Here is a 21,996-nt window from a genome sequence, read left to right as displayed (position 1 = left end):
CTTGAGGCATGTTAAATGGAAACCTGCTGGGAAAAGACAGCAAATGAAAGCATAGGGCCAGAATGTGGTAACTCCGCCCAGGTTATACCAGGGATGAATTTAATTTTCAGTCTAAGACTTCGATAGAAACTGAGCTAATTGGGTTCCCCTGGGACAGTATTGTTGGGCAGCGGTGCCAGGCATTGTGGGCCAAGTGCAGAAAGGGGCAAGAAGTATGACAAACAGATGCAACCTCATGCATTTGTATTTACCTCTCATTTTTCCATTGAAAAGTTGATGTGTTAATGACATCACCGCTCAGCTACAGGTCTCTGCTTTGGACTTAAACATGAACTCCTTCAAAAATCAAAATTATTTTTGAAGGTAGGAGAATCAGGATGAAAGAAATGCTGCTGACTGCCCTTCCACTCCAGTTGGCAGAACCCCTTTCACTTCATTGAGAGCCGTATCAAAAGGAAATAACAAACTGTCCCAGTGATTCCTACAAATGACTGAGGAGACTTACCTGTAGAGATCAGTGGCTGCCTGTTTTTTTCAGTTGCTTATTATGGTCTAAGTGCTTCAATGCTGCTGTTTGGAATTTAAATTCTAGGCCAGAAGCCTGTAGCTGGTGGTCTCCTGTTTCATTTCTGACAACGTGTATTTTAACTAGTATTTTAGTCCTGTGCAAGTCCATAAAGCTTTGGTAAGCAATTAGATGTTGTGTTTCTTTGTACCACGATGTAAAATAGGCTGCCAGAGAAGCAGAAATCAGCTCTGCTGGAGGAACTGTTGTTGCCCACTTATGTGAATGGGAAGTAAACCTTCAGTTCCTAACTCAGAAATAGTGCCTCAGCTTTCATTTATTTCTTATACAAAAAAGTAGTATGTGTAAAGAAAGAAAAAAAAGTCATTGAAGTCAACAAAACAGCTGAATTGTTGATCTTCACAACCTTAAAATAACCTGATAGGTGGAAATGAGTCACACTGAGCCATTGAATATTTTTCTTTTAAAGTAATCATGACAAAGACATTTTGGAGTTACAGGTGTGTTTGCAAGAGCATATGTCTTGACAAATGCATGCTAGGTGGTGTACTTAAGATTATTCAGCCCTTGGGCTGATTTCTGTTGCTTGTCATATGCCAAAATATAAGAATTTGAACTGATGCCTTGCATGCCTGCTAACTGCCATATGCTTGCTTTCTTTTCCAGCTAAAGCAATCTAGGGAATGAAATGAGGGAGAAATGATAGTTGTGAAGCTTAGTGGTCTGCACCTGTTCACCTAAATCTTTTTAACCTAAAAAAAGGAGCCATCCAAAAATGATAAATACAGTCCCATTTTGTAACAAAATTAGGTGTTTCTATTCCCAGCTGAACAGCCCCACTGTAGGACTGAAATGTACAATGACAATATGCAAGTTTTGCCCAGATGGTCTTCTAAGAGGACATCTGTAATTATAATTACGACAAAGTGAGAATAAGTGACTTGTCTAGAGAGATGTTTTGTTCTGTAATTTAAACAAGTGATACTGCCAAGTTCAGTGCTGTCTAATTGGCTTTTGCAGGATGTCTCTCGTGCCAAGCTGGCAGCTATAATTCCAGACCCTGTGGTTGCACCGTCCATTGTGCCTGTTCTCAAAGATGAAGTAGACAGAAAGCCCGAATATCCAAAACCAGACACTCAACAAATGATTCCATTCCAGCCAAGACACTTAGCACGTAAGTCAAATATGTTCGGTCCAAAGTGGCTATAGCTCACCTAACAGCAAGATACTAACTGGGATGTTTAGCAAACCTAATCATAGAGACTTCCTATAGTCTTCAGTCACCTAAATTTGTACTTACATTTTAGGCTGTTGTTTAATTGGATTGCTAAAGGCAGTATGTACAAGTAGTTTGGGGTCTGGTAAATGGTAATAACCTGTTACACATGCTGCTCATAGACTAGATCAGGGACTAAACAGTATGTAATTAGTAGAGGCAAAAGTGACGAGGTAGTAATTATTTGCACCCAATAATAATGGTGTTAAAGCAATACAAGTATAGCTGTCTTGCACTGTATTCATATAGTTTTTCTTCCCACAGCCCCAGGTTTACATCCTGTACCAGGTGGTGTATTTCCTGTTCCACCAGCAGCTGTAGTTTTAATGAAGCTCCTGCCACCTCCTGTTTGTTTTCAGGTTTGTTTTAAAGAATTCTGAAAACTTAAAAAAAAAAATTACACAAGATTCTATTTTGACAGAACCAGGGTATGTTGCACTCTATTCAAAATAATCTACAAAACCTTTTTTTTTTTTTTATTTTTTAACAAATCAGGGTCCCTTTGTTCAAGTGGATGAGCTCATGGAGATATTTAGAAGATGCAAACTGCCAGACAGTAAGTTGTTTGTTCACTCTAGAGTCTGTAGTAGTGCTGCATGACTTTGTTTTACATATGGATATTACTGTCTAAAACCCAGACCTCATTTATAGATGCTGATGTATAATTATTATTTAAAAGTACCCAGGTGAATTGGCTGTTTGTAGGTTGGAATCGACCTAGAAATGTTTGTACATTTAACTGTGAGTGGAGATCAGTAAAGAGTAAAAAAGCTGAAAATCACCACCTGCTGCTTAAAAAATATCATTGTGGTGGTGAACATTAAAAGAAATGAAGATTTTTCAGAATAGCCTTTAAAAGGAATATCCTTTAAAAGAAGTAGTGCATTATTTCGAGCAGCATAATAACTATAATTAAATTACAGATTTGCAGCATGGTTATATTTTACAATGCTTAATACCTTGCTAGGTATTTAGCAAACCTAATTATAGACTTCCTAGTCTTTGGCTATCTAAATTTGTTCGTTGGTAGGTCTAACTCTGACTGCACATCGTTGCAGTGATTGAAAACAAGACAAGAACAATGTTTTCTTAGCTCCTACAACAGAAATAGCATTCTAAAATATGAAAAAAAGACAGATCCATACCCCAGGCTTCATGTAAACTACGGGAGATAATTAATATGCTACTTTGAGTTCTTCTGATAGTTGAAGAAGCAACTGATCAGACAGAAAGCTAGGATTTCCTTTAGAGGGAAAATAAAACACTTATTTAAATTATGCAGGTTATTTTTGAAGCCTTTTCTGTTTATAAGCAGAAACTGACTTGCTATGCATACTTGCTGATGAATCACGAACTAGGTGTACAGTCGCTCAAGGAGGCTTTCCTCTTTCATTAGGCTTGCAGCTGACCTCACAAACTTATGTAGAGGGAGGTCTCAAGCTGAAGCAGCAGCATTTACTTTCTAATGAGTGTTTGCCATAGCTGAGAGTTTTAGACAGTTGGGAGTCAATGCTTAGCAGCTGTAAGATAACAGTGTAGACATGTCTCATGTCTGGAACGTGTCTCATGTTCTGGAAATCTCCAAAACGCGTCTACCTTGGTGTCCCTGTTTGCATGCACGTTAACACTTACTCCTTTGTTTCTTTACTCCAAAAACATACCTGAAATTGTACTCAACTTTGCTGAAATCGGGGCATTTCTTTTTCCAAATTCAAGTCATCTTTTTCTCTTTCAAAAGCCGTTGATGAAGCTGTGCGAATAATTACTGGAGGCCTACCTGAAATAACTGTGGAAGGCAACGGACCTGTGGAAAATAATGCTATGCTCAACAAGGGTGTCAAGAGACCAAATGAAGATTCTGACGACGATGAGGAGAAAGGATCGGTAGTTCCCCCTGTACACGACATTTACAGAGCACGACAACAAAAGAGAATCCGGTGAAACAAGGTTGGAGTTCTACTGTGATAGACAAAGACTTGCATTGAATTTTTCAGTCTCTTAAAAGTCAAGCATTTAAAAGGGACAGCTGCAAATAAAAAAAAAAATCTTGAAAATGGTTTTGTTACTGTGGTGCCTCTTCTCCTATTTGGCTCTTGATCTGAAAACAGACAGAACAATCTTAGAACGTGCTCTGAACAAAACTAGGTTTTCAAAACCAAAAGTGCGAAATGTCTAAACTGCATTTTGTTCTTCAAGGGTGTTCACATCTACCACTTGAAATCTTGTGGGTTTTCAACAGTTTTATTTTAAAAACTGGATGGCTTATAATTGTGAAGCATTTTTAATTCACATTTTCTGGAAGACAGTTGTTCTCAGTTTGTTCATGTAGTGTCCTGCCTTATTGTTTGTTTTTATTTATGGCAGAATGTATGGAATCTGTTTTGTAGTTGAAAATGGAAAAAACATTCCTTTAAAATAAAAGGATATCGATAACGTCATGCCTCATTCTGGTTTTATTCAAACACAATAAATTACTTTTTAAATATTACTCAGCCACTTCAAGAACAATGTTAATAAGAATTAAAACCATCACAGGAAATTGGTAAGAGCGTACATATTAGAATTAGCTTTTTTTTTTTTTTTTTTCAATTCTTCTAGAGGATACAGTATATTTTTGCTTTTAATTCCATGACTGTTTAAAGATGACACCATCGTAACAATACTTGGTACAAATCTAATGCTGATTGTCCAGGTGTACTAGCTAACACAATCCCCTCCTGGATATATCTGCATTGGTCTTCCACTTTATAATATACAAAGCTAAATGTTAATATATTAGCTACATAGTTTAACTTGTTATTTTCAAACCAGCTAACAAAAAGGCTATATGAACTTTTGAAGCAGTTTCTACGTATACTTTAATTTTAATTGGTAATCGCCTATTCAGAACTGCATTCTTGTAAGACCACAAGAACCCCGTGAACTACAGGAATTAAGATACTTGTCAGACAAGTTGGAAGACAATTCCACCACCAGCAGTAGAGATGACTGCAGGTCACTGCTGGTATCTACCAGACTGAAAGATGGAAACAACGTACGTATACCCATATGAATATTCACATGGAGGTAAGGTCTGGTCTCATCAATCCTAGTATTTCTTTTTTGCTTTGTCACTTAATGATATTTGCCTATCTCTTTTAAAGACAATGTGGAGAAACTATTTGTCAACCACTAGCATTAAAAAACAAACAGGGAAAAATCACTAATGGAATTTATACTTGTGGGTAATTATTACAGCCTCTTTAGATCTTTTTGCTGCTGAAAGGCCTACAAAAGCTTACAAAAATTGAGGTGCTCATTCCCAGTGTGTAACCCCAAAGGTGAGAGAGGAGCCAGCTCTAAGTATTGCGCATTTTTCTACAGCAAACCCCTACTGAGAGGAGAGATGGGACTTACTGCATCGACCCAGCGAGCAATACGCATGCACTAGCAGCAGCACAATCCATGCCTTGATGTCAGAGTAACAGGGAGCTGGCAGCCATGGACCCTGAATTCCAGAACTGGGAGCAGCCATCGCCTAGATTAAGTAAGTACAATTTTATCTATTCATAATTTAGTCCCATTCATTCTGTCATCAGTCATGTACTTTTCCAACTACGTTGTTTCACCGTGATGTTGTTCCTTCCCACATCCTTCACACCATCACCTACAGCATCTAACTTTTTGTAATGTGCTTAGTTCATAGGGGTCTTTTAAAGAAGCCTCTAGGCAACAGTAAAATGTAAAATAACAGCAGCAATTTCTAACTTCAGCAACACTCAGTTATAAAAAGGAAAACAGTTTTTTCTGTTTTTCTTTTTTTCTTTTTTTTTCCCAAACTCTAGAAATAATGTTTTGGGTAGCTTTTTTGTTATCCTGACCACTGAATTAATTTTTTGGAGCTGCAGAGCTAGAGACTGTATTTCAAGGTGGAATCTGCATTAATAACAAAGTACATTAAGCAGATGCAGCACTCTTGAAGACCTCTGTAGTAACCATAGCTGATTCAAACAAATAAATAGACCACATCAAAAACCTACTCATTTTTGAGTTACCGAAGAGATGCAAAGACAGACATCAATTTTACTATTTGAGTAAACTTAGCCAAGGGAAAAAAATCACTTGTCTGAGCTGGTGAGCTCTTGCTACAGGGACGTTTCTTTTTTTCCCTTTGGGGAAAGCAGATTTGTAATGAACGAGAAAAAATGGTTTAATAGTTGCACAGGCTAATAGAAAACAAAAGGCCTTCATCCAAACTCAAATTTAGTGCGTCTATATCCATGCTGACATCTAAAGCAAAGCTGGAAAGGAAAGCATTAACAATGATTCATAATTAAGTGCTTCCTTCTAGAAGGCCTATTAATTTGGTTGACTTGTTGATTAATAAAACAAACCTGGATGTTAGCAATAGAAGGGCCATTTATTTATTTTACATATATATATGTATTTAAAGAAGAACACACATTTTATTTTGGGTACAGTCTAGCATTTAGGACACTTGCTATTATTAATTATGAACTTTGTTTTCATTAATTCATCAAATTTTGATTACTGTAATAGTGGTATGCCCAATAACTAGAGGAAAACTTCAAAAGGTACTTACCTCCTAGCTGAGTTTGAAATTGCAATAAGGCTGTAAGATCACTGAGCTCTTCTGTGAACAATCATCTATACAACATGTAACTAATTAAATTCAATATCTAAAAATATTTCAAGTTTCAAGAACACCTCTATGAAGTAAAAAAAAAAATATATTGAAAATATTCCCTGTGTATTCAAACGAACACTAAATAATTCACTTCCCACTGTAAATTTAAATTCATGCACACTTCTGATAGTGCTCTGCACTTCCTGGATAGTTTCAAAAACATAATTGAATATGCAACCACCTCAAGTTGTAGTTTTAAAAAACAAGTAAAATTTTCAGCCTAAAGTTTCACACACTTAAAATCCACCTTCTGAAAATGACAAAGATTTACTTTAAAAGTACTATTTCACGTAAAAAGGAGTAAACTACTTGCAAAAAAAAGGTAAGAAATGCCACTTTTATCAAAACATTTTAGCTCTGCCTTTCTGAAGACTTTACAAGAGATAAATAACAGCTGCAATCTATAAGATTGCCACCTTTGTAAGTACTGTACAAAGCAGAGGACAGTTACCCAATAACCAGAAAATTTGCTACAAAAATATATTGTGTTTTGTAACATCTGAAGGTAAACAGCAAAAAAACGCTATCAAAAATGCAGAAAAAACTAGTAGTCTACCATACTAACCATAATGTTACAGTAAAGTGCTGTTTGGCTTTGTTTTCTGCCTGTTAAAGTTTCTCCTATCTACAATTTTAGCTTACTTCTGAAGTCTTTAAAGTAAGATCTTTTTAAAGCCAAATCACCTCTGCAGGGAAGGACCACTGTTAATCTCTGAATGAATTAAAATAAATTCATGATAAATTAGAGTAAAAAGCCCTAAAATGATCCACTTAAAAACAAAGTTTGGTTCTTAAACTTACCCTACCTAGCACCCACTCAAAAATCTAAAAATTGCAGCCAGAAAACTACCAGGACATTCCCCCTCCCAACATTGCAAACTTACATTATAAATGCATCTCTCTTTCATCATTTCCTTCAGAACCCTTATTGCAATTCATTGATCTTCCTCATTAGTCATCACTAGTGAGTTAAAAGGAACTGGTGTTTACATGAAAAGCTGTTTTCCTAGACAAATATTGGTGCATTTTTTTAAAATAGCTGACAAATTTAATACTGTATTGGTAGCAAACTGCGTTTAAGATTCTTTTGACTTCCCTGCAAGTTGGGATTCTTCCTTGGTCAGTATTTTGGCAAGAACAGCATCATAATAAGGGCTGAAGACCATTTTGTTGTAGTTGACCAGACGGACGTACTTGACAGCAATCTCTTCCAGCTCTCTTTGAATAGGACCTAATCCTCCAGGAATAGCAGGTAATGATTTCTGGTGACTAGATGCAAGATAATTCTCCAGAAACTTTTGGATTCGAGAATCTGGAAAAATTGGACCAAGGGTTTTGGTTTGTTTTTTGAAAGAGACAGTCACTTAGAAAGGTTGTCATCTCACGTAAAACACCCAACGCAGTAAACAACTATTTGAAACAAACTAACTGAGAATGCATGCATGACATGCCACCAACAGTTTTATGAGTAGAGACAATTTGTCACTTGAGAACAGAGCGTTTTTGTCAAAACATACCTATTAGTTTACATATGGTGTTATCAGGATTGGCCACGGCTTGGATTTGTCCTTTAAGTACAGTCTCTCTCTCAGCTGTGAATGGTGTAAACCCGTGCTGGGAAAGGCAGCTGTTGACTTCAGCGCACACCTTTTCACCGATGGCAGCCAAAGATTCCTTCAGGTTAAAGGCGCTGGAGAATATGGAGTAGACAGCATTACTCAGCTACTTTACTTACACACTCTTTTCTCACCTTTTGAAAACAAACTATCCAAGTATATTTGCCTTATTTATTGAACTTAATAGAAGAGTAATCCAGATAATGCAAGAACCATAAAGAATATATATAAAATGTATTTAAAAAAATGAGACAGAAAACAAGGAGATGGACAGCATTAAAGATTTCCAGCCTGAACGATCTATACCAGTAAGAGTTGACTTTGTCTGCACAGGCAGCTCAGACTAATGTGAAAAATAATTGTCAACCCACAATGTGTACAGCAATCTAAACCTGCAAGCAGCTTACTGTAGCACACTCAAATTCTCAAGGGATCCTGGCTGGAAACCATGAGCACAGCTTCTGCTTACAGGGCTCTAACCAGGTATTGTAAGTAACACACTTTGAAAAACTGAGTATGTCTTTATCAGAAAAGAACAAATCAAGAAAAAAAATGGCTCTCTGTCAGTAAGGTGAACAAAAATCATCAGCCTGAACTACCTACACCTGCCTCTGTGCGAGCAGGAGCATTCAGTACTCACGGAAGATGCATTCCTGTCAGCAGCACCTTGACAATGGTTTTGATTTTCTCAGCAAATCCAGGAATATCAACAAGTGCTGAGCCTGCTGCACTGAACACGACCAAAAGGACAGTCCCGGTCAAGAGGAGTTGTTCCAGTTCCAGCTGTATTTCCTGAAAGCGGCTCTGGTCCATTAGCACTGTCTGCAAAGAATGGGAAATCCAGCACAGAATTAAGTCTGTAAGCTAGCCCGTGAAGTGCCACTGTGATGCTAGCTAGAGCTAATTCAGGAAACTGTGAAACCTAAATTCTTTCACGGTATTTACCAAAACCAAACAAACCCCATTGTTTTTACTAGACATTATATGAGACAGCAATATCAAAACCATGCACTAGGCTAAGAAAAACCCAGCACAGAAGTCTCTAAAGCAGTATGTCTAGAAGCCAGAATAAGAAATCCATCTTCCCTGAGCTTCCTGCAGAAGGTTGCCAAATCACTCTTAGACCTCAGATTCCAGCATGCCACACTAAGTTTGCATTAAACACTGCCTATAAAGTAAGCCACTGAAACTTACAGCTCGCTCTGCCAGCAACAGGTTTGCCCAGAGAGGCTGTGGAGTCTCCATCCCTGGGGACACTCAAACCTGAATAAATACAGCCCTGAACAACCTGCTCTGTCTGTCCCTGCTTTGAGCAGATCGGGCGACCTGATCTCCAGCTGTCCCTTCCAGTCTAAATTATTCTATGACCTGATCCCTATGGATAAAAGGGCAATCGTTTCTACCCTTTCTTCTCTCCAAAATAGTTTAAGAGGTTGGAAATACAAATACACACATCTTTTGATACATAAAATTGTATACTATATTAGAAATATAAAATTAGGCTATATTTATATATAATAATAAATGAAACACACAATACTACACTGTAAATATGTTGCAATACTCTGCATTACGATATCAAACACACACAAGCCTATTTGATCAAATCAGTCTCATCTGACATGCTGACTTAGTGACCAGACTCGAATGCTTCTGAGAAAGGCGGCATAAGAAATTTTCTGATGAACCATTACAAAATGACTTCCTGGGAAAAGAAAAAAAACTTCTGGGCTAACAAGTTCAAAACAAAGATAGCTTGACTGGACTATGCTAATAACCTGTACTGTGTTGTTACCTCTAATGAATTGTTTTATTCTCTCACTTTCATGACTACTATGTTAATTCACAAGAAAAGTGAAAGTTTCAGTTAATAACTGAAGGATTTCAGTTAAAGAGTTCATAGTGCAAACAAGTTTTAATCCTGTCAAACCTGAAAATGCATATATTTTAAGAGACACTACTCGTGTTAAGATATAGCACAAGCAAATAAAGATATACTCAGTATAATTCCTGTTGAACAATCTGAACTTAAATTCTTAAAGTTTTTTCAGTGCATACAGAAAGTTCTCAAATACATCTGAAAGAACACAAAAGATGATAAACTTTTCTGCCTTGTGGTTTCTATAAAAACATTGCAAAAAAGCCCTCCTGATGGATGGACAAGAAGCCGTTTATTTTTTCCCCACCATGACTTTTTTGTCCTTCTGCTCCAAAAAAAAGAACACCTAATCACAGGAAGGACCCCATTCCACTAACATCCATCTTTTCTCTCTGACAATCTGAATTTACAAAGTAGCTCCAGTTCTAAGGGCGGCTGGAAAGATTTTGAACCAAAGATTTAACCTCTCCAGAACAAAGAGAAACAGCTGAGTGATGATAAAGCTGCAAAGAACCATGTTTTATAGCAGTTTCCAAACTCTGATACTTACGCTGGACCAGTCCTTTGAGAAGCAGCTACTAAAACCAGTTTCCATACTCTGAGAATAACAGAAATGGCTGCTCATTTACCCCAAAACTCCCTGCAACTTATTTTTTTTTTACAATTACTGTATCCCCCACAAGATGATGTTATTGCAAACTTGATAAAAAGACCATTCATATTTAAAGGAGAGCTTGGGGGTGCAGACCCAAAGGAAATAAAACCTCAGTGCCAGACAATCCATGAACACTTTGTTCTGTCCTACCCCAGGCAACTTCCATGAATTAATAAGCTACCAGAGAGGAGACAAAGGCACAGAGAAGAGCAACACCTGCTCAGCAGGCAAGTATCAGGAACAGAACGGAAACAACTGGCTCCTCTTTTCCAACTAAGTTTCAATACTGAAAAAGAAGCGTGTATTAGAAGAGCCACAAGAATTCAATCAAGAGATAAATATTTTAGTGTTGTACTTGCAGAAAGGCTACAAATTAGAACAGTTTCTGTTATATCCCAGGAAAGTAAAAGTAGTAGAACAGAAATCAATTTTCCTATTAAACACCTACTTCTGGGAAAGGCCTGTTCATGTGATCCCACTTGAGTAGCTTCAGATATGCCTGATTTTGTACAGCAGTGGGGCACAATGCAGAAGCTTCACCAGCAGCACCATCACCACTGCCGTGGGGAGGTAACCTGTTACTTCTCAGCTTCTCAAGATCATCTGCTGCTTCTTGCAACCAGTTCATGACAAGGTCTAAAGAATCTGAGAGAGAGAGAAAAAAAAGTCTTGTTAAAAAATAATTTTCAAAGTTATTTTTTTCCACCGCTAATTTCCAAATAATCCCATTAATTATTATTCCTAATATCCAGGATACCATTTATTGACATGCATTTTATTTGTTGTTTTTGATGTTTTGCTTAATGCAATATTAAAACGCCACAGCTACAGAAATCAGGTAAGATGATGTTAGCTAATGATTACCTACATCATACTGAAATGAAACTAAACTCCAGCGCACGAAGTGCAGAACTGTTGTTCCAGTAGTTTTTTTCAAACCACTGTTTTGGGGCACAAGCTGTCATTTTCTATATGAATTATATAGAACTTACAATAAAATCCAATTTATTTTCATTATCTACAAGCAAAGACACACAGTTTATTGAGAGGTCAGAGGGGAAGAAAGAAAGGAACAAAGTCATACTTGGCTGTTTCTCAAGAAACTCCTGAAACTTCTTTCTTTCATATTCAGCAGACTGCTGCATTAATTTTGGCCTAATACTACTGACAGCGAAGTTTGCCATATCCATTTTCATTAGGTCTAATACAGAGAAAATGGCTCTAAACAAACAAACAGAAAAAGTTATTCAAGGTTTCAGATGTTTAAGAAGTTATATTTACAAGCTTTATTGCAGACTGTCTAATGAAAGAGCAAAAACATGCATGGGAAACATTAACGATGTGCTTACTTTAAGAGTGTTAGGCAGAGAGAAAGCTTGAGCAAGTATGCACATATATGCACGTGTATCTTCCAAGTATGACTAAAACTTGCTCTCCTGCAAAAAAAGTCTCTGTAGAATTAACTTCACTAGCTTCAAAGGTTATACTCCCCATTGTGCAATATCGTATGTTGAAGACACAAAAAGACATCTGGGTTTCCAAGCTTGCAAACCATCTTTTGGCAGCCTACACAGCCAACCTCAGTGGGAAGGGAATAATTAAAACCAAGATTTAAAAAAAAAAAAGGCAAAAAATACCTTAATTTCAAAGCAGCCTAATTCCTGCTGGCAGTCTTTCTGCCACATCAATCCTCGACTCTTGGAAGGTTATCAGATTAGAAAGCAGAGTTAATAAAATTTCCTCTAACTGTTGAGACCTTGATCTGATCAACTGAGAACACGGTGACAAAGCAGAAACTTCTCTGCTCCCAGCTGCAGTACCTACACTCCTGTTAGAACTAGCAGCATGTTATACTGCAGGGAGAGAGGGCTCAAACAGGTGGTAAAAGAAGAACTAGCTGAAGAACAGTCACACATTTTTCCTATGACCCCAACTGCTTTTTTCCCCTCTCCCTTCTGCTGTTGATATTAAATCCTGATATAAACTGATCATTCACCTGCTATCTGGAAGTTTATACATACTTATCTGGCTTTTAAGAAAATGTCCTTCTGTAATAAGCAGGAGCCAAATAGAATACACCAGAAAATACAGGGTCCTTGATAACGACTTCTGGGGCATCTCCCCTTCACAACCACTGCTATAGTTCCTTCCCTGTAACTCTTTCTTTTCTAGGAAGAATTGCAGGTCATCCTAGTGGAATCCCGTACCCCCCCTCCCCAGTCACACATCCCTAAAATTATTTAAATGGCTCTCAATATGATGAATAAATACCATTTTGGTACCTGAACAGAGGGACTATTTCATGAATATCTTTCAGTTTCTTTATTTCTTCATCACGAGCTGGAGCACAGAGAGTCCCCATCATTCCAATAACAAATTCTACCAACTTAGAAATGTCCAGGGCCCCATTCTCTGCCTCCTGTTTTATCAAATCCAGATCAAGAACTTCTGTAATCTGATTTCTTAGTCTTGTATGGCCAGGCAACAAGAAAGACAGGAGAGTCTGAAACAGAAAGTTTTAACTGTGCGTTAAGAGTTCTACCACATCAAACGCTACAAGGATCATAGCAGTTATTGAACCACTTTTTATTTAAACTAATTGCCATTTAAAAGTGGAATCTCTTTTTTTTTTTTTTTAAACAAGACCACAGAGTCATTTGTCAACTCCACATTCAAATGTTTCACCTTATCCTTTATGATACTGAAGTTACAAAGTAGTAAATGCTTTGTAGTACAGATCATACTTCAGGCTATTGTGCTTGACTTTTGTCAGCCCAGTGCTGGGGCACCTCAGTGATTCCATAACTAATGCCACTGTCATGACATAGAGGAAGCTTGGAGTTATGAAACTAGCATTACCACCTACCTCTTATTCATCTTACATTGTTTCGTATTTGTTTGTACATTCAAGTTGCTCCTGGGGTTATACAACTCACTTGAGTTCACAGAAAACTGTACAATAATGAAAAGGATCAAGAGGCTCCTTTACAAACAAACTTCAACCTCCTTTGCCCATTCACATCAACACAGCTACACAAATGCAGTAATTCACTCTTTTAAAGTATCCTCTTACCTCTTTAATTTCTCCCAATAGTTTAATTGCATGGTCATATGTCGGTGGATCCTCCTTTAGCTGAGCTTCCAGACAATCCCAGAAAGCTTTATGCACAATATCTCTTACTTTTTTTTCCAAGCTGTAGATAAATATGACCAGTTAAAAAAAAGACCAATACTTGTCTCTGCACCACCTTATGCAAATACTTGCAGCTCCTGAAGAAAAGCATACAATATATGAACATAATGTAATAATGGGTACGGGAGAATTGACGGAAGAAATCTCTCATTTTAAGTTACTCAGGCAAGAAAAACTAAACAGAGGATTTGGAATGGCTCATGCCCTAATACATGGTTACACACACACAAAGAAAGCTACCAATTACAATCCTTGAAAGCAGCTGTCCAATGCTACCTCTGAATTATACCATTAGCATTAAAAAAAAAAAATGATAAAAATTATACCTCATCTTCAAAAGCACAGTATTGGCATTCCTCTGAAGAGCCTCACTAAGTAAATGCAATTCTACTAAGTCAAATTCATTAAGTAAACATAACAGAAATGAAGCAACTTCCCTGCCATGAAAGCTTCTGCATTTCAACACAAATACTGTGATTATGCTGAGCTGAAGTCCTGGTTCAGTTTGTATAAACAATAAGTGAATTCGACTGCTTCAGAAGCAATGGGTAATTCAAAATACTGAAGGCTACTTCTCCTCAGCAGGCAGCCTCCTGTTTACAGCAGGCTTAAATTCAGCACTGAAGTGAAACACTCACACATGTGTGCACACAAAGAATGCCCATACCAAACGCCACAGATTCACAGGGCATTCACTCCGTGTGCAGCGGAGTGCAGGCAGTGCCCAGAGGTATGCAGCGTGCTCTGAGAGCAGCCAGTGACGTGTTTTACTCTAAGTGCATCCAAGTGCAACTACAATCCCAGCTGCTTTTTCCTCAAAGCACTTCTCTGCGTGTACATTCAAGCTCTGGGAGCCTCCGAGCTATGCACAAACATAAAAACACATTTAATCCATGGAAGATGTCAGTGTCCCTCTTCAAAAAAATCTGAAGGGCTGCTCTTTCTTTTTGAGGTGGTAAATAACTGCCACCAAAACCTTCACTAGAGCCTAATACAGCGATCTTTTCCTGGGAGCAGCCCTGGCCTGTCACAAAGCCCAGGCGCTCTGGGTAAGCTGATCTCTGCAATACATCTGCTTCTGCAAGCAGGTGAAGAGATGCAAATCAGCCACTCTGATGAATTACAGCTACTGTTTAGAATCGGTGAGCAAAAGTATCCAAATTACCAAAGTACAGAATTGTTCCTTTTTTTTTATATATATATAATTATTATTATTATTAAGGGGGTGGAGAGAAGAAGAAAGGGTGGAAAAACTTGCTAAACTCCTTCTCTGAAAAATGCTGAGATCAATTTCATGACGCTAAGGCATACCAGAAAAGTTATCCACTATCACAGCACATTTTAAGTAAGAAATCCCTAAGAACAAACAAGGAGCAAAAGCAGACACTTAATTGAAAAGCGCTGTTCTAGCTGTGGGATTTTATATGAAGAATTTTTTGTCAGCCATCAACTGCAAGCAGCAAATACCCGATGGAAGTTCCCCCAGGGTGGACCTTCTGTGCTGGGACACAGAAAATAACCCAGAATGGGGAGCTTTGCCTGCCTTAGGCATACTTTCCCAGCATTTGCTTCAGAGACAGAATTTGTACAGGACAGAGAGGTGCCAGGTTCTGGGACCACACATGAATTAATTGCACACAACCTGCAAGTAACACAACAAACGAGATGAGGACTGGACAGAAGTGCCTGGGTTTGTCTAGCAGACAGGCAGACGCTGAGAGGCAGTGCTGAGAAGACAGATCAAATCACTGCTTGAGCTCTGAACTCTGGGGGACTCTCAAAAGCAGAGTAGCTATGACACCTGCAGACAACACTCTGGTTCCAGTGTGGACCAAGTGTACCATAGTGGGAGTCACACCACATACGCCCAAACAATTACCCCAGAAGGTTTGCGTTTCACACGTACATGTTTCTGGGGAAGCAGAACCGCATGCTTAACTTCTGAATGCTTTTTTTAGGCTTCTCCTACCAAGCACTGCCCAGCAAGACTGGCTGGAGCCTTTACCTGCTCCCCCAGAACCGTTCTGCAGTTCTACCGATGAGGATTTTGTTTGTGTGTCTGTTCAGTACCAGTCTCACCTGTGTTCTGGTAACTCAGCTGGTTTGATCTGGAAGTCTCCGTTCACAACAATTTCATGTGCTAGTGCCATGTTGGTTACTCCCTTGGCTGTTTCCATGAGCTCTTCCACCGACACAGGCCGAGGAGGGCTGGCTGCAATGTAAAATTAAACTGTGAGACAGTTACCCAGAAAAATCTGTGGAAAAGCGTCTGCTAATACTTTTGGACCCTTTCCACCTTCTTGACAGCACAGCAGGCCAAAAGACAGTATCACCAAAAGCTCTTCTCTTCCTTCCCCTCCTCTCCCCAGCTGGCAGATGACACAGGTTTGGAGCACTTTAGGAAACCAAGGAGCAAACCCCAGTTGATATTCTGGGCTTGTTATGTCAATTGCTTTTAAATTACATTGAGCTCTTTGTTAAAAAAGAAAAAAAAAAGGCCAACCTCAAAAAATTACTTCTTTAGAATTGCTTAACTGCATCTTTCTCCATACTACGCAAAGAAATCATACAAACACCAGCACCTTCACTGCAGCTTCCCCCAGTTTTCACCAGGCAGGAGATGCAGGCAGTGAGTGCCCGACTCCAGACACCTGTTAGGTAGCAGAGGGGCAGTGACAGTTTCAAAAAACTTCATTTGCTTCCTGCATGCACGGGTAATTACTGCTCCTAATTGTTCTGGGTTACCTGACATCCTTCTCCCTGGGAAGGGTGCTGCTGCCACTGCTGTAAGTGCAGGAAGTGTCTCAGCCCTAAGAATGAGACAACGTAAAGGCAGAGAAGGTGCCGAGGGTGTAGGCTGTGCTGGTTAGAGGAGCGACCCTGTCCCCACTGAAGCCAACTGCAACTTGTTGCCACCGATTCTTTGTGGTAAAGCTTCCTCCTAGTTGTGCTAACAGCAGTGCCTGCAATGCCAAGCCCATGGTTAGAAGCAGCTTTCCCCTGGGCCAGGTATTTGAGAAGGGGGAGAAGGCTAAATCATGAGCGTCCTCAGGTGGAGCAGACGAAGAGGGCAACATTCACCTCAGTTCCTCCATTTAACACGTAGCTGCACAGAAAGAGGGAAACCACACAGCAGAACTGCCACACTGCATCGTGTCCCCTCTCTGGAGTTCATTCACTTCAACGATGGCCTGGGCACAGGAGCAGTATGGTAATTCCTCAAATTTAAGAAACCAGACAGGGATCTTCATGGGCTGTGTTCACTGAGATGTTTTGGAAAAACTAGCGTGACTGTCTCATTTCATAATCCACTTTGACTGGACTTAAATTAGCAACACAGAAAGGGCCCTTTAAAACTAACTGTCCTTCACTTGTCTGCCTCTCAAAGCTGTTCCAAGTATATAGAGTGTAATTCCAAGAATATATGCAGCGTGCTAATTTTTCATTAACATCTCACTCTTTTCATGCAGCACTCTTCAACCCTGGCTTCCTTCTGCTTGGAGCTTAGCCTTGCACAGTGACTCTGGGAACACAGCAAGAATTGCTGTCCTGAGAAGCAGCCGCACAAGGAGGTTCTTAGCTGAATGAGAGTGCTCTTGTCCAACTGCCAAATGACTTCACCCTAGCAGGAGACGCACTAAAAGCTAAGAGACTCTTTCATTTACCAAAGAATGCTCTTAAATCATGTTACTCCATTCTCATAATATATCTGCTCCCTTCCAAGAGGGGAGGGCTTGAGACTGATGACTCGTTTGTGGTACAGTGCAGAACAGGACAGTACAATGAATTTTATTTTCATGCATCCATAGCCTCTCTCCCTTATATATTTTTTCTATAATTTCCTATCAAGCAACCAAGATGTAAGAGTATGAATTCCATTCAATGCATCTCCTCGTGTAACATGATGCTAAGAGAACATTAAACCTCAAGTAATAATGAACACCATTAAAAAATAAAAATAATAAAATGTTACATCCTGAAACTCTCCCTACAGAAATACGGCAATAGTTACCTGAGCAATTCTGTCCCTTTGATCTGAATCCCTGGGACCAAAAGCCTTTCTCTTTGTTTTATCTACAGATTTGCCAGAAATACAGATATTGCACCCAGATCCTGATGTTAAAAGCAAAATGACAGAGCAAACATGCCCTAGGAACAAACTTACACTACGACAGTCCTATAAACTCCTTGACAGTAGAAGTGGTACTAGGATTGAAAATATAAACTTTCCATCTCTGTTTGCTTGGGGAGGAGGGGAAGAAAACGACAGGACATTATTTGGTTAATAACAGCCTTCCCTGCCCTGCAGCGAAAACAGAGGCTGCAACAATCCAGAAGGTTCAGCTGATAATGCGAACAGCAGCGTCAGTTTAGCTACACTGTACTGGAGGAGTGCTTATCCTCTCTGCGAACGCAGACAGACAAAAGTACCTAAGCCATTTGTGGCTCTGAACAACATGGTTATGGTGGACAATTACATGCTATAACAAAATGGGAAAAAAGGTGTCATGAATAGCGTCAAAGCAAGTGATCAGGAGTTGTACAATATTTAATAACTAAGCAGTCAAACTTACACGAAATACTATAAAAAATCATGATTGTCTCCGCTGAAAAAAATACAGAATTGTGTATTTTTTTAAGCAGTTTTGCTTACACTTTGGTGTATCATCTCTGTATGAACCTGGAGCACTCTGTCGTATTCTTTTTCTGATAGACTGATCCGGGTTGTCCAAGCTCTCCTGACCATCCTCCAAACCACTCGACTTTTCTTCGCTTGAATGGGGCTTGTCAGGATTCTGAGACATTTTCAGTTGTTTCCTTACAGAAAAAGAAAAAATAAAGATGAAAAAGGGAATGAACAAGGGTTTTCTGACATGGCTCAGTGGGAAAACATCACCACGAGTTCTCTCAATTAACAAAAAAATAAGAATAAAAGAAATCTTATGAGGAATTATATGATGTCATTCCCATAATGGCAGGGGACCTGGACTCAGTGACTCACTTCCCATCTTACACAAAAAGGGATGCTTTCAGCACAGCTACCATTTACTTGATCTGTATTCCTTGTAAGTTCTCAAAAATCTGAAACTGTTTCCTTGCCTCATTGCATGCAGATGAGAAGGAAAAATATACTCATTTTTCTTTATTAGTACTGCTTATGAAAAACGTGAAAAACGCAGTGAAAAATGCTTTCTGAACAGTATTACAGACACGTTGTACAAAAAGATGATGCCAAGTGAGGTATTTCTCCACTATATAGCCACAATAAAGCATTCTGAACACAACAAACTCCTCAACTGGGATCTGTCTCAGCGTATCAGAACTTACAGTCTCCACTCCAAGACACCCTAATTAATGAAGAAGCAGGAAAGGGACTAGAGATAAATTAATATAAAGCTCTTCTCCCCTAATTTCATTCCATGTAAGAGTCATGATTTATGCATGGTGATGATGTCGGGAAGATTTAAAAAAAAAAAAAAAAGACAATAAATAACATGGTAATAGTAATATTAAGGTATATGGAACGTTAAATAATGTTTATATTACATCACAAATACTTGCAATATACCCGGCGATACATTGAAAAAATGACCCCTGGAAAAGCACGTCTCACCATTCGCTACTTTCACTTATTTTATAACTCAGATTTCCCTCAGAAGAATGTAATTTGCATGTCTTACTATCAAAAACTCTGCATCATACAGGATGCTACCATCCAGACTTCAATTTTAGAAAATCTGTTCGCACAATATCCCTCTCTAAATCAATCCTATAACCAGGATGTTCTCTGAAGCAGAAAATCAGGGAGAGTCTTCCAAAAAAAAAAAAGGAAGCTCGCTCCTGGAAAAACACCAGCTTCCTCTTTCACCTACTTTCCCAGCAGCCACTGCTTTCCAAATTTGAAAGAAGCTCTCAGCAAGATACAGCCTCCAAAGGCACCTCGCAGCTAAGAGAAGAAAATACTTACAGCATCAACAACTACACAGAAGAGGATAAACAGCCTGAAGATAAGCAAACAACAATACAGAAATACGAAACGCACCACGGAGATTCTTTTCTCTGTACAACAGCTGTGCTAACTAACCTCACTCCGTCAGCACCTAAATTGACTGCACCAACGTGATTCTACAAGGCAGCCAGAAGACTCGGGGCACAGAAGAGATGATTTTTCCTTCTATAGCAATGACTCAGGATCATCATCTTGTTAGGCTCACAAGCTACACAACAAGCACTGTCTCTGTGTCATTGTCCATAGCACTGTCTGATTTTGATTTTGGGCAAGAAAACAGAGCACAGAAAGCACGGGATAAATCTACACAGGCAAACCAACATCAGCACAGATACTGTTGGATCCATATATGACCCCCACCTCTAGCTTGAAGAGAGAGAGTCAGTAACTCCCCGGCTATAAGGCACAGCACCAAACCAGCACACAGGCACAGAGCCAGCAGGAAGCCACTGGTGGGCAGAAGGCCTGCTGCTGCAAACACACCAGCAGCAAGAGGATGAGGTCTGGTAATAAAGAAGCAGTTAGAAAAGAAAAGGATAGCAACATCTGAAATGGAAAATGTAAGATAGGTCAGGTTAAACAGAGGAGGGCAATGCATTGTCTAATCCAGCTAGCACAAAAGCACCATCACAAAGGTTTCCACATTCATTCAGCCAGCCTAGATTGCTCTTCCTACCCACAAAGCATCCTCCTGAAATGACACCATGAAGCACGATGACTCAACGAAGCCCTACTTAGCTCTCCAACACACCTGACCCTTGGCAGTGCCTTGCCATCCCTCCCTCACCGTGTTTCACCCTCACCACCCTCCAGAAGCGCAGAAAGGGCGCGACACAGCGTGCCTGCGGAGGGCAGGCAGGTGGGAGAGCCGGGAGCTGCTGGAGGGCCACAGAAGATGAAGGCCAGGGCCAAGGCACCCACCAGCCCCCCGGTTCTCACCCTGCTGGGCCGCACAGCCTGCAGCCTACAGCAGGGCTGGAAAGCACAAGGAATGAGTTGTATTTAAACGCCGTTTGTTAGAAACAAACCTTATTTCGGAGATGGAAAATGGCTACAGCTCCCACGCCATCTGGCCTAGGACAGCCCGGAGAGACGAGGTAAGCGGGCACACTTGCTGGCCCTGCTGTGTCTGCGCAGCCTCCTCCTCTCTGCGGGATCACCGCTGCTGTTTCCAGAAGGCACCTAGAACAAACCCTGCTGTGAGGGAGCTGCACAACACCTCCCTAAACGCATGCCCGCCAGCTCTCCCTCCCCAGCAGCAGCTCTCGGCACCCAGCACCGCCGGCCCCTTGCCGTTTCCCCCCGATACCACCTGCACCCGGCCCAGCAGCCCCCAACCAGGGCACCCCCGGGCCCGTTTCACGCCATCTCCCCCCCTCCCAGCGCACAGCTCCAGCCCTGCGGGGCTCTGCGGCGCTCCGGGGCCCTGTCCCGGCTCCCCCGGCCCCGTGCCCTGTCCCCTGTCCCCTCGGCCCCCTCCTTACCGCCGCCGCCCGCAGCAGGAGCGGGCCCAGGGCAGCGCCGCCCGCCGCGGCCTCCGCCAGCGGCGCCTCAGCGCGGCCGCAGGGGCGGGCCCGGAGCCGCCGGGGAGGAGCCAGGCCCGGCACGGCCCCCCCGGCTCTCGGAGCGGGCACCACACGCGACTGAAGGGCTGCTTTGCGATATGCTACAAATAAGATTTTGTTTTTAAAAGCACTGTCTGTAAAAAGCTGCTCCTCCTTCGTTTTCATGGTTATCTTCCATCCTCTCTCTATCAGGCCACAAAGTAAAGCATTCCATTTAAAGTGGTCTCGTTTAAACTAGCTTTTTGTCATAATAGGACACAGCTCTAACCACATTGGCTATGGAACAATTCATGATTTCTGGCAACAGTAACTCTGCTTGGTGATGATGCAAGAGAACAACCGAACTGCACAGGAGTTGAATCACAGAATTTCTAGGTTGGAAGAGACCTCAAGATCACCAAGTCCAACCTCTCACCTAATGTTAACAGTCCCCACTAAACCCTATCCCTAAGCTCTACATCTAAACAGTCCCCACTAAACCCTATCCCTAAGCTCTACATCTAAACGTCTTTTGAAGACTTCCAGGGATGGTGACTCCACCACCTCCCCGGGCAGCCTGTTCCCGTGCCTAACAACCCTTTTGGTAAAG

At 40.4% G+C, this 21,996-nt stretch overlaps 2 protein-coding genes across 4 annotated transcripts in view; one reads left to right on the top strand and one right to left on the bottom strand.

Annotated features, from left to right (window-relative positions):
• The window catches only part of CSTF3 (cleavage stimulation factor subunit 3), a 49,192-nt gene extending 44,957 nt beyond the window's left edge, over positions 1–4,235 (top strand). For both annotated transcript variants that reach the window (XM_068685078.1, XM_068685077.1), the window contains 4 exons: positions 1,547–1,700; positions 2,067–2,161; positions 2,298–2,358; positions 3,541–4,235. In XM_068685078.1, the coding sequence (XP_068541179.1) occupies positions 1,547–1,700; positions 2,067–2,161; positions 2,298–2,358; positions 3,541–3,743 (513 nt within the window). In that variant the 3' untranslated portion in view covers positions 3,744–4,235. The remainder of the gene's footprint in view (positions 1–1,546; positions 1,701–2,066; positions 2,162–2,297; positions 2,359–3,540) is intronic.
• Positions 4,236–4,237: 2 nt separating this feature from the next.
• TCP11L1 (t-complex 11 like 1) lies at positions 4,238–21,479 on the bottom strand. Of its 2 annotated transcripts, XM_068685080.1 has the most exons (11): positions 21,327–21,479; positions 20,871–21,024; positions 18,487–18,650; positions 15,912–16,044; positions 13,713–13,833; positions 12,922–13,142; positions 11,724–11,860; positions 11,088–11,284; positions 8,746–8,927; positions 8,007–8,179; positions 4,238–7,801 (listed from the first exon to the last, which is right to left on the bottom strand). In XM_068685080.1, exons 3-11 carry the CDS (start codon positions 18,635–18,637, stop codon positions 7,566–7,568), a joined length of 1,551 nt encoding a protein of 516 aa, XP_068541181.1. In that variant the 5' UTR covers positions 18,638–18,650; positions 20,871–21,024; positions 21,327–21,479; the 3' UTR covers positions 4,238–7,565. The 2 variants fall into 2 exon arrangements, with proteins under 2 accessions (XP_068541181.1, XP_068541182.1); XM_068685081.1 differs by lacking the exon at positions 20,871–21,024 and having other exon boundaries at positions 21,327–21,409.
• Positions 21,480–21,996: the final 517 nt, after the last annotated feature.

Source organism: Anas acuta, chromosome 5 (genome assembly GCF_963932015.1).
Source record: "Anas acuta chromosome 5, bAnaAcu1.1, whole genome shotgun sequence".
Lineage (NCBI taxonomy): Eukaryota > Metazoa > Chordata > Aves > Anseriformes > Anatidae > Anas > Anas acuta.
The sequence above is the reverse complement of the archived record's forward strand: the minus strand, read 5'-3'. Positions and strand labels throughout refer to the sequence as shown.

Bases quoted from the DNA above. Each gene is read 5' to 3' on its own strand.
- TCP11L1 (XM_068685080.1), bottom strand. From the start codon at position 18,637: ATGTCTCAGAATCCTGACAAGCCCCATTCAAGCGAAGAAAAGTCGAGT. The intron at 16,045-18,486 runs GTAAGCAAAACT...TTTACATTGCAG, and splicing joins CAGAGATGATACACCAAAGT to CCAGCCCTCCTCGGCCTGTG. The intron at 8,180-8,745 runs GTGAGTACTGAA...CATATTCTCCAG, and splicing joins CTGACAGGAATGCATCTTCC to CGCCTTTAACCTGAAGGAAT.